Source organism: Varroa jacobsoni, unplaced genomic scaffold, assembly GCF_002532875.2.
Source record: "Varroa jacobsoni isolate VJ856 unplaced genomic scaffold, vjacob_1.0 scaffold_565, whole genome shotgun sequence".
NCBI classification, from domain to species: domain Eukaryota; kingdom Metazoa; phylum Arthropoda; class Arachnida; order Mesostigmata; family Varroidae; genus Varroa; species Varroa jacobsoni.
The window spans coordinates 201,008-220,222 of record NW_019213467.1 but is presented as its reverse complement, the minus strand read 5'-3'; the positions used below and the strand labels follow the sequence as shown (position 1 = coordinate 220,222).

The 19,215-nt window shown below is 41.8% G+C and overlaps 2 protein-coding genes across 11 annotated transcripts in view; one reads left to right on the top strand and one right to left on the bottom strand.

The window, feature by feature from the left end:
• The window catches only part of LOC111261529 (uncharacterized), a 292,892-nt gene that overhangs the window by 75,422 nt on the left and 198,255 nt on the right, over positions 1–19,215 (top strand). The window lies entirely within an intron of this gene.
• Positions 1–19,215, bottom strand: part of Ih (hyperpolarization activated cyclic nucleotide gated potassium channel Ih) — an 83,460-nt gene that overhangs the window by 15,314 nt on the left and 48,931 nt on the right. The window contains exons 3-5 of the mRNA XM_022835086.2: positions 15,308–15,633; positions 2,225–2,417; positions 302–541 (exon numbers count right to left, since the gene is read on the bottom strand). Of these exons, the coding sequence (XP_022690821.2) occupies positions 302–541; positions 2,225–2,417; positions 15,308–15,633 (759 nt within the window). The remainder of the gene's footprint in view (positions 1–301; positions 542–2,224; positions 2,418–15,307; positions 15,634–19,215) is intronic.

Here is a 19,215-nt window from a genome sequence, read left to right as displayed (position 1 = left end):
CGAGAATGCCACTGCTGGAAAGGGCTGAGCTGAATATTCAAGTACGTCCGAATACGTAAACCACAGAACTTTACCACTGTGTGATTTCGAACAATAAATCAATCATCTTCTATTTATTTGTTGAAACGCTGCAGTAACAATTTGAAGTTGTTGGAATAATTAATAAAGCACGCATGCATTAAGCGGTATTATCCTAACCAGAGCAGGCCGAACCATATTTAGCTTTTTTCTTTTATTGTAATTTTACCATCGCATACGAAATATATTAAGGATGACCTTAAGCGGTGTACTTTGGACAAACCTCCTCCCACTGGTTAACATATCGGACCAATCTGGAGAGGCGCAGTAGTCGAAGAAGGCTCAACATTTTGGCAAAGCGGAGTATTCTCAACGCACGCCCTGCCTGCAGATAGGTGTTAACGTCCTGGTAGTCCTGGATGAATATGAGAAAGATGTAGTCGAGAGGAATCGAGGAGACCAGATCTAAGAAAAACCACGACCGGATGTAATGGTGTGCGATCTCCTTCGGTTCGAGAATCACCTGGTACAAGACGCGCGGTGTCATTAATCGATCACTAAGTAGTTAAGTTATCACTTCTGTACTGTCATTTATAGACTTGTTTCAACAAAATAGCGATAAGGGGACAATGTTGATACAACATGACCTGATAGTTTGCCTCTACCGATATGCCCTAGCGTAGGATTCCACGTAATCAACCTATTTACCTGCAAAAATACCTAAAACTAATTTAGATGAAGTAGGGATAGAGGATGAAGATGTAAGAAGCTACGGGAGCAGCGCGTGCTTGGCGTGCTCCATGCACGGTGAACACACGATTCAGTGTTAATCACTGGATCTGCCAGTACCGATCAATTGAATTGTTTTCAAGTGTTTTGTACTAGTTCATATATTGAAATGCTACCATATGGCTATTTAACTTTAAGCCGTTGAAAATCCTTGTTTATTTACGGAGAACAATAATTGTTTTCAACGATCGGTCGAATATGGCAGAAACAGGTGTTCGTAGGTTTAATTTTAATCACTCTCCATGCTCTGTAAAAAGTCCGTTAACCTTTGATGTTATTTGAACTAAGGCTTAAAGGTATGACGGTGATATTATTCAAAAGGCGGTTCCTTTCGACAATTCTAATTTTTGGTGTTTTTTTCTTTTTATTTGTATGATATAACTCTAACAACAGCATGCGCTCTAGTATCGTAGACAACATAATCAGCATATGCCAGTAAGTGCATGCCCTATATTATTCCGGGTCTAAAATGCCAGTTTACAATATCGTACGTATATGGATAACGACATTCTCTTATGTACGCTCTCAGGTTCTGAGCGGAAGCAGCGCAAAGATCGATTAGCTAGCTCAACTTGGTCGCCTCGATAATGTGTATCGACCCACCATAAAATAGATGAGCTTAAAGTCGTCAAAAATCGAGAAGTTCACTTCAACCCATAACGCAGATCAATAGTCCTGTGCCCGGCTAGTATGCAGGGAACAAAACTTTCAAGAAATCGGAACACAGCTTTATTGCTGTTATCATCACGGGTGCTTCGCTCTGACATAATATATGGACAAAACCTTATACAATAAGGTAACCGCTATATAATGTCGATTCGGCGCATAGGGTCAACTCAGAAATTCGGTTGGATTGAAGGTGAGCGGGTGTCTAGCCGTGATGTGTGCAGATGCCTCTTAGGTGTGCCAGGACAGACTGTAAAATCGAGCGAAATATTTGCCCTTAACGACATTCAAACACCGTACCGTGATCGTCTTTAGTACATACATACAACAATTCGTATATTAGCAAAACATCGTTGAAAGTATTGTTTCTTTTTGCAGAGCGCCGTGGCGTTTCTAATCGACCATTTCCGTATCGCTCTTTCTTAGCCGTCACTATTATTATTAGTTGACATATCCACTTCAATGTAAACAACAGAGAATCAACATCTTTGCTCGGGCTTGCTTCAAGTACATGCAATAACACAAAGACTGAAGTCAGTTTCAATCATCGATTTGTTATATTCTTTGTTCGAGCTAGTTACTAAGCGCGTATAACACGTCCAAGGACGATATCGAAATGCGTAGCTAGCTGTCGTCTAAGCGGTCGGTGACGACTAAACGTATAAGAAAATAAACATTAGCTAACTTATTTTTGAAAAGGGAACATGGCAGAGGATTTGGAAAAGTAAAGAAATTTGTTTCCGTCACTTACTTGTTCCGAGTTGTCCTGATTCATGATGCCCGTGCGGAAGTTAACAACGATATCTAAGAGGAAGATTGTGTCCGATAAGCAGTTGAACGCTATCCACCGCGCAGATAGATCGTCGTTAAAAAACGAGATGGCCACAGGAAGCACGATCAGGTTTGCCACGAGTAACGTCAGCATGCACAAGTCCCAGTAGAATCTGCGACGAAACAGAAATAATCAAAACAATCTGTATAAATAGCTCATAGGGACGACTAGCTATGTTAATAATTCAAATATATATTCTGCACGGATTTCTCGCGCTGAAAAACGTGAACGTTCCACAAAATTTCTACAATTTCCCACTGCGTTTTCCGGTTGTGGGAAAATAGTTGGCGGTCGATTTCCCCACAATTCCTATAGAGTGTACGCGTAAACACTAAAGCATCACATCATATCATGTAGTAGGAAAAGCTTGTTTATGAACGTTTCTCGTAGCTCGTATATATAGTCCGGCAATGAAGTTACTGTTATTTGAGCAGTAGCAGTATTCGATCTGCTAATTTAATTTCTTTTTGAAGATGTCACACAAAAACTTTTGCACAATAGATTGCTATGCATAAATTCGCATCGATCTTTGATGGCAGTCATCGCAACCTCCACAGACACCATTTTCAGTGGAAAAGAAATCTAGAGCCTAAACGAAGTTTCGTCCTTAAGGAAGCCTGGGTAGATAGTCGAGTGAACAGATCAGAGAGCCTGGGACGTATGATTGCTTCGTTACGGATTTCCTTTACGACTTCATTCACCCTTTGCTTGTAGCCTCGAAATTATATAACCAAGACTATACCGGTATTCTACACACAGAGCTGCCTTATTCACTTCAAAAGATCCCACTATCTTTTCCACTTTACGAGATAGTAAAGGTACGAAACAAACATATTCATGTAGTATTTGGCTCACTTCAGCTCATTGTCAAATGCTATAACCAATGCATTGATTGGCAAATTCTATTCAACCGTTCCAGCACAATGCAACGCTCACTCACGCCTTGAATTCGAACAGCGTCCTTGTGCACTCGTCAAGTTACGTACGAGCTAAGGTTGCATAAGTTACATAGGCGGTAACGGATTTTCTAACAAAGGGGTTATGATTGCTCAGACGGATTACAAAACACACTCAGGCACTACAACAGACATTTTCAGCCAACGAATGTTTTCGTCGTGAGCCTGAATATGTTAGCTCTCTTATGTGAACCTTAAACAGCTCATGGTACATATAAATCTGTGGAATAAAGAGACCTATAATTGAGGTAAAACTTGCGTTCATTGGAAGAATTCATTTTTCAGATTGCATAAACATGCAAAAAAAACTTAGATTTCAGATGTGCTTCAATATCGATTTGTATCGATCGACCTTCTATCGTATCTTTTAGAATTTCTCCCATCGAAGACAAGAGATTCTACGCCCTGTAGGCTAACTCTTCATGTAGCACTATGCTTTTCTGTAGATCTATTTTCTCACAGATTTTCCCAAAATGCTCCTCATTTGCCAACTTTGCCTTGTTACATCGCTCTTGTCAACACCAACGCGCCCTCTCGACAAATGGTTATACCCGTTCTCTCTAGCTAACTTCACTGGCTATTTTATCGTGAAAGTCAGTTGACGGAGATGTTGATTAGCCGATACCACTGCTAAATCAAAGCGCCCTACTTTCCATATGCGGCTTTTACCAATTTCTTGGAAAGGCTCAAGTGGATTCTCTTTTAGAAAGCGGTATTGGAGGCTGAGGTATGGTATGTCAGGCGGCAGTGTCGCCGCCTGGTTATTGTTATCTCTGACATCATCGGGACTAGACTCATTTCGCATCGGCATATCCGACAGACGGGTTCTACTCAGGCAAGCGTTTGGGCAGGCTTTTTTGTATCACACACATGTATTTGGTTTGTAACCGAGTAGTGGTCGACAAGCGCAGCGTTGGAAGGGCCTGCTGGAGTCTGATCAGGGGAACGTTGCACATATAAAGTGCGGAGTGAGATGATGGCTGACAAGCCGGTCCTCTACACATCGTACTAACTGAGTTCCCGGCACAGTAGACGCGGCGGCAACAACAGCAGTAGTAGCAGCGAAGGCTTATGACTAACGTATGGCGATTGCAGGGAAACGCCTGTCGGAAGGTAACAAGATAATGTTAACGAATGAAAACCTTCACTGAGAGAGAAGTGGGGAAGAATGGACTATTACCGCCATTCTTCGCAACACACTCTCCAGCCACAAGCTTAATCCGCAGTCGAATCGCGCGATCAGACGTGGACCAAAGTAGAATCAACTGACGCTTTTGTACTGAAACACAGAGCCAAAAACGGAATCTGAGTTTCGCGGCGCCAAACATTATAAGGCTACAATATGGTGGCCCTAAAACACGACTGAAGCCTGCACGAAAAACTCTTTTATGAGCTGTTTTCATAAGCGAGGATAGGATACGACAGTAGAAGGAAAACTTTAACTGCGCTACATAGAAGCTTCCTTTAGTCTCTATCCTCAATTTACATATTTATAAGTTACTTTCTTCCACAATTGATAATTAACTTTTATTTGCAACGAATGGATTGACAAGATCTCGTAACCGGCACACTGATGATAATAAAGTGGCCATGTGTTCGCTTACTAAAATTATACACACGTGCTGATCTACGTCCAAAACCAGGCATGAGTACACTCGGCTTCAAGCTGGTGCCAGCCATCGAAAACAGCGTTTAACGGTAGCGTCAGGCTTAAAACCCTCAACATTGAGGTATAAATTATAGATTCTCGTGTTTTCTAAAGCAATGCACTTCCTGACATGAGCTTTGAAATATTCAACATACCCAGCTCTAAAGGTGCCCATGAATTGAATGTTAAAAACTATGAATTTGTCTTCGTCAATGCTGTCCGTAGCTGCATGAATCAGTACAGTCATTCTGCACAGGTCCTTCCTACTTGGACTTGCAGCAAGGGGGCTGAGTCGGCCTACCTAGTTTGTTTGAGCTTAAACTCCGCAATATTACTATTGCGACTAGTTGTTTGTTGTTTGAATATATTTCAATTCCTGCAGCCGCAGATTAAACAGCACTAATATCTGCGATACTCTACGGTTGTTAACCCGGGGCCCAAAAAACGACGATAGGCAAGCGAACGATGTTAAATCAATTAGACTTTAAAGATCGAATTTAAATTTATACAGTCTGCATTTGCATCTCTATGCTTACATATAATAAAAATATCTGAAACGCTTTCCGTTGTGAGCAAGTATTATCACCGTCAGCAGCGGTTTACCTTAGAAAAGGCTAGAAGCCTCAAGATCGTAACGTATTTTTTTTCTTTCAGAGTGCCTGAGAAAGACATGGGAAATCGGTGTGTTTATATCGCGGAATTCCGGCCTCTGCATTTCGTCTTCTATACTGCGGCAAAACTTTTCCCGCCGATTCGTTGTCTAGGAAAGCCAATGGGTTCCCTCGGGTATTTTGGACTCAGGCTGTGGTTCACCCTGAGATTCAATAGCGCAGGATTACATCTGATGCCGAATAGAAACAATCAGTTAGCCAAGCATGCAGCACAACTTTCCGGTACGCCATCACCAAGAGCTTGAAAAAACTCAGCAAATATAACTTATCAATTGTAGGCTTAGTTGAGTAATAAGATATCCTAAGGTAATTAGCATCCTTTGACCTCCGTATTACAAATTTTCATCTACCGCTCGGGACTGTACTGCTTTAAATATATTACTATTGGGTACGAACTAGATGATGATATTTAAGTTGGACAAATACTTGAAGTTTGGAGCAATCAACATAAGTTGATCGATAATTTGCGAACTCTCCATACAGTCATTCCTATGCCAGCCAAAGACTTATCTTACCACGAAAGACCATTCTACTTACCCCCAGAGTGTTAGGTAACCAAGTTTATACATGCTGTCTGTGCTGCTACATTTTTCGTTCATATCAGATTAAAGTAGAACCTATAATAGAAGTGGCAAGCTGGCTTCATGCTAGAGGTGCTTAGACCTAAGTTTGACAAAGCTTGACGCCTATTTTAACTAGCTGCCTGACAAGTAATCAACCGCTAATAAGAAATCACGTAAAACAGAGCGGTGAGCAATGCAAAGGTCCGTCGCGACGTAAATTTGGCCGTGGCTTAGTTAGAACTAACTGCAGACTCTTGAAAAAAGCCAGACCTTTTTAACTTCTATGATTTTTTGTCTGACGTGCTGAAGAAAACGGTCGTTCTCGAGAGTAGAACGGACTTCGTTTTGATATATATCCGCGACCGAAAATGTTTTGGCCTGATCTTCTGAATGATCATGCCGTTCAAATAATGAGCGAGATGAAAAAAAATTACGTCATCAAACAATCGACGCTGCATTTTACTTAAAAGATATTCTCTATGTAGCAAATGGCTTTGGCGAGTACGTAACTGTTAGAAGCTTACTATACAGTAAACGGTACGCAGTCCAACACCAAGTACCGACGGCGTATTGGTATACGCGTGCCCGCGATTACACCAGTGGCCAATGTTATCTGCGATTCTCAAGGTCAATCCCATCGGCGTTTCGGTGTATCATCCAGTGCATTACCACAGATAGCGAACCATGAATCATCTGACTGAACGAGCGCGATTTCCAATGAAGCAAGCGAATACTACAGGCGTTCTACGCGAGCAAACGAAGAGGGTTGAGTGGTCCCCTATGAAGGGAGCTACTAGAAAGACTTGGGGGCGCCGCCGCTACCGTGGGATGACAATCAAAACCAATGACCAATTCAGATTTGCAAGTTTCTCGTTTGAAACGAATCAGTGCGCTGGCTCATAGAATTCCTGCTGGGTTCATGCTTGAATTGAGCAGGAGATAAGCGAAGGCGGTAACCAGCGAACCAACTAACCAGAGTCGCTAATCTCAAATGCCCATTCAACCCTATGTTTTGGCGAGAATAATGTGCAATTTTCCCCATGTGGCGCATATTTTGCGAACCATTTACTCCCACATCGGGCGTGAAAGTGTTCATCCGACGATCGTATATAATTGTCCCGAGCAGGAGATTTCACATTGCGACACTTTACATTTTGGCGTACTATCGCGACCTGAAGGCTTTTATCGGGCTGTATTATTGTCGGGTGCATATAAATTAAAATATAGACTGAGAGCCGCTGGTTCAAGTCTCGCAATAAGACATATGTTCCTTAACTTCCCCCGCCCCCGCCGAACTTCAAGTTTATAAGCTTGGTTTTACAAAAGATGTCCACTGAACACAGGACAGTATGATATACATATATAACACGAAGTAGACGGGTTGTATATCTGTATAGTTTAATATGTCATCTATGAATGACACTAGAAATATAGTCTATTTATTTTGCTAATCAATATTTAGCAACGCGTAGGGCTGCTAGCGAAGCTAAAAGGCAGAAACAGCCGTAAGGCATTAGCGAAACATTTATCGCAGATCTTTGATTTGATTCATAGGCTTTACACCGTATCTGTTTTAAGTAGCTCCGATCTTTTAAAAGGGGTTCATCTCCTTTAAATTGGCATTTTTGACGTCCAACTAAACTAATACGGGCAAGACGCTTGTCGTCCTGGCAACATGCCATTTCGTACAACAATAACCGGTACTGCAGATATAAATAGCTCTTAAGGCGCGTCCAGTGGAATGCCTTTCAATAAGTTCTGTATAATACCTGTTCAATCGTCGGAGGTTGAATGCGGGAACAATAAGAACACGAATATTTTCTAGTTTTTAGTAGTTGTATTTGTTTTCGGGTTCAATCGTCGTAGTTCTATAGCTTTATTCGAATCCAGCTTTTAGCATAGAAAAATGGCAACGAGTATGACGTAACGTATAACGAATTGTTTTGTAAAAATACCTGGCGAACTCAGGAACTAGCTGCCTGGTTCGACTGGTCGTAACGACAACAATAACAAGGACAGTACAGGACAGCTGGGGAGGCAATGAACAGGACCATATTATGGAATGTCCAGGCATTTTTACCATCGTTGGCGGTAACTGCCCTTACACCAGTCTGGCCGGTACGAAAAAGCAAAGATTTCGAGAAAGGCTAATCAGAGCTCAACGCTGTCGTCTTCCAACGCTCAGCTCCAAGGATGGTCAGTCCCAAATTTGCTCATCTTACCTACTTTTCCTCTCACCTCACATCGTCACCTGCGTTGTCCGTCCTGCCGTTGGCCGTGGTTTACTACCTTTCATTTACATTCATCCTTGTATCACATGCTCACACTTCAGCGCTACCGCATCCCGAATCTTTCTGTATCCGTTCTAGCACCCCCCAGCCTTATGGCGCCTCCCCTCAAAAAAATGGTCTCTATTGTTGCTTTTTCTACCGACGTTCTGTGAGCTTCAGTAACGGGGTAAACAACGGGGATCCTACCACGACAAGATATAGTAGCCTCGGGCAATGAGAGAGACGTTAGCGTGCGAGCTGAAGCTGCAGCGGGCTGTTCTACAGAAGACGCTATATATGTAGGAAGGCAACCATGCAGAGTAGTCGCATACTTAAACGAGCGACGTAGCACAGCTTCGGACGAGAAGAACAACCACGCAGCCGGTGAAAGCAAAATTTTTGTCGAAACCTTCTTTGCGTTGCTTCTGCAAGTAGAGGCCCTAAATAGATAGGTAGGTAAGTAGGTGGCTCCGTTGCTCCTTTCGGCTGACGCGTAGTCCGTCCCCATCATGGGGCCGTTTCTGGTACGATAACTATCTACAATTACGATTCGATGAAAAGGACGGAAGCTCTAGGTCACAATTCGTCAATTTTGGTCTATGTAACATAACCTAGTTAGGCTTGCCTAAACCAAGAAGTGGTCAGATCGAATAGATAAGATGAAGCGTTCGAAGAGTCGTACGGCAAACGCGCTTGATCAAGACGTGAGCTCGATCTATTTTAAAGGATGGCAAACGCCCGTTAGAATCGATCACTAGTTATTTAAAGACATAGCCAACTTATTTTTAACATACTTCGTAATCATTATTTCAACCGATAAACACACTGTGATATGTGATTTTAGGCCGCTCCTATTATTCGTTATCGATCGGCTTATTTACCTACAGTTTATTCTGCTACATATTGACTTTTAAACTTTCAAGTGTTCCCGTTTTTTATGACTTCGGTTCAGTCGTAAGCTGCAGATTTCTACATTATGACACTACATTGTCGCCATTTCTATGTTATCTGGTTTATTAACTATCTGAAACCGCTGGGACCGCTAACTCGCCGCATTGTCTCTCTACTATCAACGAAGAACTTCAGTAGCATTGCTTTCATATGTTAGAGTATTAATTTCAGCAAAAAATCACTACGATGTATTATCGTTCGAATCGTTTGTCTCAGCCATTTGCTATGCGTGCGCATATGTTAGGAAATTAGTGCAGGCCTTTGCCGTTATCGTTCCTTCCAAAGAAGATTTCTGCGGACTCTTTTTCTACTCACACGAAGAATGAAACTGCAGGAAGACAGCTAAATACACTTACCTGCCCTATTCAAAACTAATCATGTTCTGGGAATTATAGGGATTATTAGGAATACTTACACCTGCCGTCCGCTCTTGGCTTATCTAGGCTGTGAGCCCTGATCCGATAATAAAAGTGAACGCCTCACGACCCTCAATAACATGTATTTCCTTATGAGGTACAGTTGGCAATAATTGAGAATCTAGTCAAAGAGATAAGAGAGCTATCGTACAGCCATTTTATTACACTGCACAGCTTGGCCGAAGGCCCTTAAAGACATATTCTTCCATGCATTAAGCACAAGCATGTAGCAATTATTAGTAAATATGCATATGCAATGTATGCACATTTACTAATCCTTATATATATCTTACATATTCTAATAATTCCGCGGCTTTTGTCTCATTTCGCTTTATTATTTCACTCCTTCATTTCTATAGGGACGGGATATCGTTGAGCTCTTTATGTCTCTGTGCTTAATTGCCAAAAAGAGTAGATTATTACGTTGCACATTTAAAAGGCGAGCCCCGCCTATCGACCGAACTTCAATTTACCTTGGGGGCGTGACTACACTTCTTTAAACATGTCCTTTCCTGATTCCTTCATACCTTTCTGAGGCATCTCCGAACAGCAATTTCCTTTGAGCCTATTTTGTAGTCAGTCGAACCTCAGCTGCGTCTTATATCTCATATTTTGCATATAACTCATGTTAAGTGAGTAGATTTATATACATTTATTCTCCAATGGCAAATTCTCCGATCCTAAGCTATTTCTAGCGTGGCTTACGACGCATTGATCTCCAATAACAACCAAGTAGCTTGCCTATTTTTGACTCGTTCACGTTTAGTCGGTAAACGACGAGAAAAAGCTAATGATCGCTCTACGTCGTGCCTGCTATGACATTGCGTGATATTATCGGAAGTTTCAATAAGCAAACTTGTTCCATTTGCACTACTAAACTTACTGTGGTCGCAAATGCATAAGATTAAACTTCAGACTTGTGGTTTGTCGTACCACTTTATACAGATGTATTGGCTCGATGGTTTATCGTATTAGTCAGAAAATAGCGAGTTCCAGTATTTCGTATATAGTTGATGTAATATACTTTGAATCGAGTTGGCGCTCGAAACAACCACATATAGTCCCAGAATAGCTTGGTCTTTACTGCCCAGTTGGCTAAATACAATTCCCTTAAAACGGTCATTTGGGCCTGTCCAGATTTAGGTAGCCTCGCCTTAAAAGAGTGCAAGGATGATTGTGATATAGGCACTCGAGCTCATTAGCATGAGTGTATGTGTTATCGCTGAAACTATTTCGGATAAATTCGATACCTTAAGTCATGCATAGCACGTATAAAATTCTAATTCTGCTTTGCAAAGGTGAGTCCCTATAAATCATTGAATATCGCATATACGCCTATATCGTTACCTTCTAGTATACTATGTTAGCGTGTAAAAAAAAATCGGATCTTCTCTCTCTCCTTTGAGTTCTCTGCCATTGGTCCGGTCGTCCTTTCCGGTCACGGGCATAGGTTTATTAAACTGTTTTTTATTTTGCCTTAATTTTTCTGAGGAGGTTCAAGTAATTGACTCAACAACCAAGACTAGACACCCCATGGGCCAGCGTCTACGATCAGACTTGATCCGGCCGAAAGCACTATCCGCCATTAGGCTCAATGCTTTTCTTTTGCCTGACTCCAGATTCTCTCTAATAGTAAGTACTTTGCCTCTTGATACTCCACAGCGCCATGGGCGCACACGAATACCTTATTTATTTTATAGAAACCAATCAATTTAGGCCTAAGCATATATGTACAGCTCGAGGTAGATTACAATGCAGGACTAAACGACAAATGATGTGTGAAATCTATAATAATAAAAGGTTCGATTATGGTTAAAAGAGGTATAAATATAGTGCAGCTGGTAAATTTCAACGTATTAAATGAACAAGTATAAGGGTATGAATCATTGACACGTGGGGGTATCCTCGAATAAGGTATGGCCGATTTGACACAATAACCTTAGCCCTTTGTAAAGCTGCGACTAAAAGTCTAAACTAAGCTGTTTTCCAGTTGTTTGGATGCAATAGCTAGTCTTCAGCATAGCTTGATTCATTGATGCGGAGCTCTGTATATGGATTTTCTATCGTTTGTTATTTTTGCTTGGTCAGAGTCTTTTACTAATTCATAATTATTCGTAGATATCGTCACGCACAGTTGTTAGTTTTTTTTTGAGGGTGTTCTCGATTCATATAGGGAACTTAATTATATAAGTACGGTATAATTGACTGATCTGCGGGGTGCAAAGGGCGATCAATATTCGAATTTATTACGTTGTGGCAAGGCTAATGGTCGATTACGAATCGTTCAATTGAAAATACCAAAATTAACGAAATTAGGAATACGGTACGAGTAGAGAACATTAACTAGATATGCTTGAAAATGAAAATTATCATTAATCTGATAATAGCGAAATTCGATTTTACCTGGTAAAACTTAAAATCTACCCAAATGGTTTAGCGTATGCAAAGCCATCTTAATCATGGAACTTCTGGAAGTTCTAATGGAATTTTATGCTTTTCGATTCATCAAATCAAAATACATTTGAGAGATGTTAGGGAACGTCCGCGAACAATTTCGTTAGGCGCTAAGATGGCATTGGGCAGAAGGCTTTTATAATTTACGTGGATATTTCTATTGAGGTCTTCTCGCGCAAATCTTTTTCACCCCCGGGGGCCGAGCTTCTTATCGGCTTACCCCAGGCGAAGACAGCGGTTCAATTGGTATGAATTAGATTTGCAAAACAGACGAACGATAAATATCAAGATATTCGTCGGCTACAATGAAAGGCAGAATTTCACATTTCTACAAAATCTGAAATTTCTTACAGACACTATTGGCATTTATATTGCACCAGTCGTATTATTCACGTCTGTTTAGGAACTGTTTAATTTTGGAAAAAAAAAAACTTGTTTTCCTTGTTAAATCTATTTGGTAGTCGTGTCGACTTTACTACCCTTCGGACAACAAACAGATTAGTCACCAACAAAACAATTATGGATATTTGGCCTTAAATGTTTGCCTTTTCTTTATTTCAGCCGTTTGTTTTCTAGACCGCGTTGCGTCAATCCGAAAAGTAGTTATCCGCCACACTAATCCACGCGCTTATAACGTGGAACGCTAAAAAAAAAGAGTCTAAACAGATCGCGAAAGCCGCACGAAAACAAAAGTCTTGTCACACGGCAAAGTCATTTTGCACGGTCCCTTCTTTTCTCTGGGGGCTATTTTTTTATTTTATTTGACCAGTTAAACAGGGTGGTAATCTTTGTTCGCCAGTGCACTGCTATCCAGAAGCTTATAGCACAACATACCTTTCAGGCCTCACTGCGTCCTCTAAGGTGGCCCTGCTGAAGGCTGTCGACGGCTTCACCCCGTTCCTGTATCGAACGTTGTCGTAAGACATCATTTTTCGTTTCTGCTGCCCATTTTTAGGGAGGTAGGATTTTTTTAGCGGCAGTGCCCTCAGGAGACACTGAAGTAGCGAACTAGTCAGTGTCGGATATTAGTTGTATTATAAACTGTAGAGGACGAAGGCAGAGGAGGTTTGACCTAGTCAAAATGTGGACAGTACATGGAAGGCTAAGAAGCAGCGTGTCAAGCTGCGGACCGGAAATGTCCAAATTATCAAGTTGTCAAAATTACTTTTTGACCGGCTTGATGTATTGGCGATAAGCGTGTAGTCCACATAGGCCATGAAGAACAACGTAAATAGTTCTAATTGTTTAAAAGTGTATTATTATTTAGTATTATAAGTTTAAAATTGCTGTATTAAGCCTAAGGGTATGATCTGGAAGTTTAAGGAATTCGTAGTTAAATTGCACCTTCAGGAAACATAAACGTTTGTTTTAGCGAGCGTAGCGATGTTAGGAGAGTTGTTTGCGAAGCTGACTTGTAGGCGTGAAGAAACAGACATCAGAAATCTTTTTGCCTAGGGGCCTATTAGGAGAAGTTAGGCCGTTTGGGCTATTTGTTTTGAGTTGCGGGTCAAGCAGGGTACGTGGGTAACCTAATTCGGCCTGAATTTTTACAATGAGTTTCACAAAGGCCTTTCTTTGTAATAGCTTTATATAGATTATGAACCAAACATTATAAACACATGTGATTGCCCATTTGATTTAAATTGCAGTCGTTCGCCTTCCGGTATAAAGTACATCACAATCCTATTCTTCGGTGAGGCCCAGTAAAAAAAGTCCCAAAGAAAGTGCACGAGCATGGGGTCATTGTCTGTTTAGGGCTCGATAGCATCTTGGTCGTCGTCTCGTACGAAGTAATCGGTATCGCCATATGAAGACCTTGACTACTACTAATTATTTGCAACTCGGTTTTTCTCTGTTAATCGTACGCGGGCAAATCCATAATCAATCCGTACGTGTAATCCATACGAAGCTGTACTGGATCCGAATAGGCCTAAATCAACGTCGCAGATATTTTCGTTCTTCATTGTCAGGTGTTTTATTATACCGATGCGGTTATATTCTAGTATGAAGAAAATAGTACATTTTGTGATAAATTAACAGTTACACCAAACATCACTCTATCGTACACTTCGAGGAAGCCGTGTAGAAACAGGGAATATGCATTGATTTTACGAAGAGTTTCCATCGAATTTTAAAACTGAATATATATAGTGAATGCATAATTATTAAAAGAATATACCACATATTTGGACCGTTTCACAGTTGCTGATTTTTTGTATTTTGCTGATGATTTTTACAATACTCGTCTGTAACTGCTGGGACGTCGATATCGGTATGGCGCAGAGTAACTGATTCAGGCAGCACAAGTTCAAAGACGTTGTGAAAGTGATCGTTTTCCAGTACTAGCTAGAATATTAAGTTAGCAGTATGCCTATTACCAAATAAGTTTTCCAAAGCCATTTATTAAAAAAGGCTGTTTTTCCGTTGGTTAATAGAATGCTTATTGTCTACTTATATACCGCGTGTTTGTCAATGTGCTACTACAAGACACTTCCTCTAAAGTTCTTAATTTCTTGTGAAGAGCTAAAGTAAGGCAAACCCGAATTTCTAGATAGAAGTATACTAGGCGAGCAGCAAACCCATGTGCATATCGTGAATCGAACTGGACAGCAATTGTAAAAAAATATTCCTTACTATAAACCCTTTACTAGCAATTGGCGTCGAAGCGACACGGCGATATGAAGTCACGCAGTCATTGTCAACCTCAGGGCAGGCTGTGAAGTCCAGAAGCTGCGAGTTTAATAAAATGCATTAGCCTAACGTGTCTACATTAAGACGCGTCGTGTTATGGACAGTACATTGATTAATTCTATCTGGCCTAGCAGGTTAGTCATATTAATGTTAATGTAATTAGTTAGCAGGCTAATATTAAACAGTAGCGCGCATGTTGATGGAGATAGTTGGCCTATTAATGTACTGCTACCGAGGATCACGATTGCTCATGGCAACAGTTGTAAAACCCCTTTTGCTGGCGGTGGCCGCTACTGCGAGTGTGTTAGTGGGGATAATCAATGTCGTGCCTATTGGTCAGGTAATTATAGCCACAGTGACTCATAATAGTTAAAGTACGCACCTAAAATTTGAACAAGGATGAATGATCCAGTGTCCGGCCGCCTTTTGGCGCTGGCGTTCGTTCATGAGCGCCTTTTTGGAGCCGAAGAGCTTCATGGCGAGCTTGTTATCGGATGGTTGGAACAGCGCCTCCAGTTGGTTCCGCATGAACGAAGCCTTGACCTCCTGGCCCGCTGCCAGGGGGGTACCCCCGCCACCACCCACGACTCCGCCGCACGCCGACGCTCCGCCGAAGCCCAAGCCGGGCGCCATCTCCTCCTTCGGCGTGCCATACAGCGAATTAGTCTCGTCATGTTGCCGCCCCGAACTGCTACCGCCTTGCTGATCCTGAAATTACGATCATCATTAAAATCAGAAAACAACGGCATCAGCGTTAATCCACCATGAATATCTAAGTAATTCACACGCAAACATACACACACCGCCTATGTGTTAGCCTACTTTTTTGTCAGAGGCAATAACAACGTGAGCAATAACACGATACAATAAACGCAACAACAGGAACAAGAAACATCGGGGAGAGATGAACTTCTGTAACCTGTCGTCGTTCTAACTATTCAGAGCTCTGGTGCCCTTAAGAGTCAACTTACGCAAGCCCGCAACAAATGGTAGAAGGCGTGCCATGGAAAAGCAGGATAGGGTGCAAAAAACCAGAGGATTTGGTCAGCCAGAGAGAAAACGAGTTGATATCATAAGCACATATGGAAACGATAAAAAGCAAACTCAATGGGGCTGTTGCAACCAAAAGCTAGCTAGCGCAGGATCGCCTTTTTGAGGAATATAGCATATTATCATAACTCTGATGCGTCTTTAGAGAATCTAGTCATAAATAGCCTTAATTAGAGTGATTAACTGGCCTGATTAGACTGTGTGTGTTTATTCTATTAAATCGATAAGTAATAGTCGATATAATAGGTACACTAGCTGTAACGCCCACCCAACTTGGCCTACTTATAGATACTTAACGATGCTTCGGGGCAATGCCATGATATGTGTGGTCTGCTGATTTTTATCTCTTTAGCTAAGCTAAAGCCCTAGATGAGCTAATCAGTACCATTTCTTCACTTTTTTTTTTGATAAATTCATCCCCTTTTTATGGTTAGGTTAGGTTTATTGAACAAGCATTAAATGTACATCAGATGTTACCGGTATCATCTTTTTCATTCATTTTACCTAGTACGTTCGCTTCTACCGTCGACTAAATATCTCTTAGCCTTTATTTTCTCTAACGCGCTGTGTTGACTTGTTCAAGTATTTCCGTCTCTTATTTACCTGTCTAAAGCCGCAACGTGCAAATCTCTAATCTTTAAAGGTTCGACTGACAATTTTCCTCTCTATTTCCTTCCGTGCCCCCGGTTCGATAGTGAGGGATAATTTTGGGTTCCCGCCGGTCGTCCGAGTGAATATAGCCGTGGCCTTTGAGAGTTCCAAAAATTTCTATGTATAGCTGAGAAATCTCTATACACCTTCGTTGCCGCAATACTGTTCCACAGATTCTTCTATCCTTATGGGTTTCCGCTCTATCCCGTCTATAGGATTCGAAAATCTGAAGGTGAATTCTTAGGGTGGCGTCAGAGGGTACTTAGCAGAAGTAGAACGGACTCATTCAGACTCGAAATATGCTTGAGTAGTGTTTTCCGGCGAAAACCGTAAAGATAACTAGAATCGCAGCCAGAAAGCCTCTAAAAACCTGCAATTTCGGCTTTGCTTCCTCTGGGTTTTCTTGCGTTCTATTAGAGGTGCTGTAGTGACAGCGCGCCAATAAATGGAAACGTTTCGGCGGGATCAGTTGACTGACCAACTGCCCGATGGAGGAGTGTTTCAAGATAAAAACTCTGATCATCTGGGTTGTGGCAGTAGCCGACAGACACGATGGCCTCGAGCCTTATTTTCGGTAGCTTCAGCGGCATCCCGAAAGTGCTATGCAACTCGCGGTCTAATTAGCATCTGGCCTCGTTTGGTGGGTTCAGTAACCTAACTTTTCAACTTGTATAACCACAGCTATTGCTACACAAGGATAATGTGAGATGATGAAACATACCGTCGATGAAAAACATCATCGTTGCATAACTATTGACCGTTTTCTGGCCCATAAAGGTCACTTGCGGCGGAAGTGAAAAGATAGCCCAGTATGTTCCGCCAGCCCCTGGTCGCGGAACCAAAGAGCTGACCATAAACCTCCGTCTTTGAATAAAACATTCGTTTTGTGTTTGAATGATAAAATTTTTTGAATTAAAAATCAACATTTTCGCCAGTCGTTTAGGCTAGCACGAGACGATAGCCAGTTGAATTAGTTCTCAGTGAAAGACGTCAATATAGTCTTTTTTTTTAATAAAATGTATAAATCTTTATTTGCGCGTCTGTAACTTATAAACTACTGTGTAGATAACTTTCAATTCGTGGTCCAAGTGAAAAATAGAACTCAAACGTAAATTACATTTGAAAAAGCAAACGATTGGTTTAAAGCTTAACTCTGTTGAACAGAAAACAAGCAAAGAGCCCCTGAATTTAATGACGTAAAATACGCACTGTGCCACGTTATTCAATTCTCTTCAATTACGTTGAAGTTTCACATGTTGCCTTACCGTATATCATCTAAACATAATTGATAATCCGTATATGAAGCTATCAGTCTTATATGTATTTTAATTCAACAAACAGGTTTGTTTTAACAGGTTGACCACACCTGTTTTGTGCGCAGTCCCGCTACTCAGTCGGCTTAATAGCTATATGTATTTTATTTGAGAACCTTCAACGCCCTCGTAAGGCCACCATAAGCCGCCCGCATACCCTGCGCCATTTCAGGTTTAACGAAACGTACAATACGCGTTCGTTTAGCCTACACTGTACTAAGGTATCTCTCTGTGTGTGCGGGTCTAATATTCGCGTACGCCATAGGTATTAGCGATGGGGACGTAGGAAAAGTCAATCCGTATTGAAACAGACGGCCGGTGTGTAGCTGGCGCTATGGGTTCATCTGCCAGTCAGCCCGCAAACACTCTCTTAGTGCTTCTATAGCAAAGTGGATAACGATGCAAAAGGTCTGGCCTGTCGCTGCGGGATCTGCCCCTCGGCACGTCCACACAATTACGAAGCTGCCGGTAGACCGCTTCCTTTGCCAACCAAGATCGAAGACCGTGTTAACACCAGAATGGCCGGAGCACATTAGCTGCTAGGGCTCGGCCATTTCATGTGAAACTCGGTCGAATAGAATCTGACTACAGGCTACATCCTATAACACCGCTTTGCTTAGATAACAGGGTACACAATGCCACCAGTCAAAAAGGTTCTGTAAATTGGATTAATAACTTATCGAAGGAGCGGTCAGTGATGCTACCAATTAGAATTAGGCTCATGCATCAGTTACTACTGCTATTATGAGGTGTCCGTTGGACCTTGTGAGTAGGACAGAATCCGAGCTAGACTTGTAGCCCAGTTTGGTACCCTACTGCTTGGCCCGAAATCGTGCGTTATAAACGAGCTTAGAGACGGCCACAGAGAATATCAACATTGATTCATTCACTGGAAGGGGTCCGAATGCGGCTGACGTATGTTTGTTCGCCCTTCAGCTTTTCATGGTACGGGCTCTTTCTCTTCAGCAAGATAAAATGACGGGAGACAGAAGTTTACTGTACTTCACCCAACCTATCCGTCTACGCGAATAGCTCTCGTTCGGCCATAGAGTAGCAGGAACGGTACGGGATTGAATCACAATGCGGTCTCCCATTTGGTAATACAGTTTAGCCTCTACGCTGGACGAATTTACTCGAACCTGCTGGATGGACAGGTCGTAGGACGGGTAGATAGATATGGACGCCAATAGTGTATACCGACCGCAAAACGCAGGCGAAGGTACCTCCATCTGAGCAGCCGTTGACGGCTGCCGTGGTGGTCACCACCAAGAGTCTG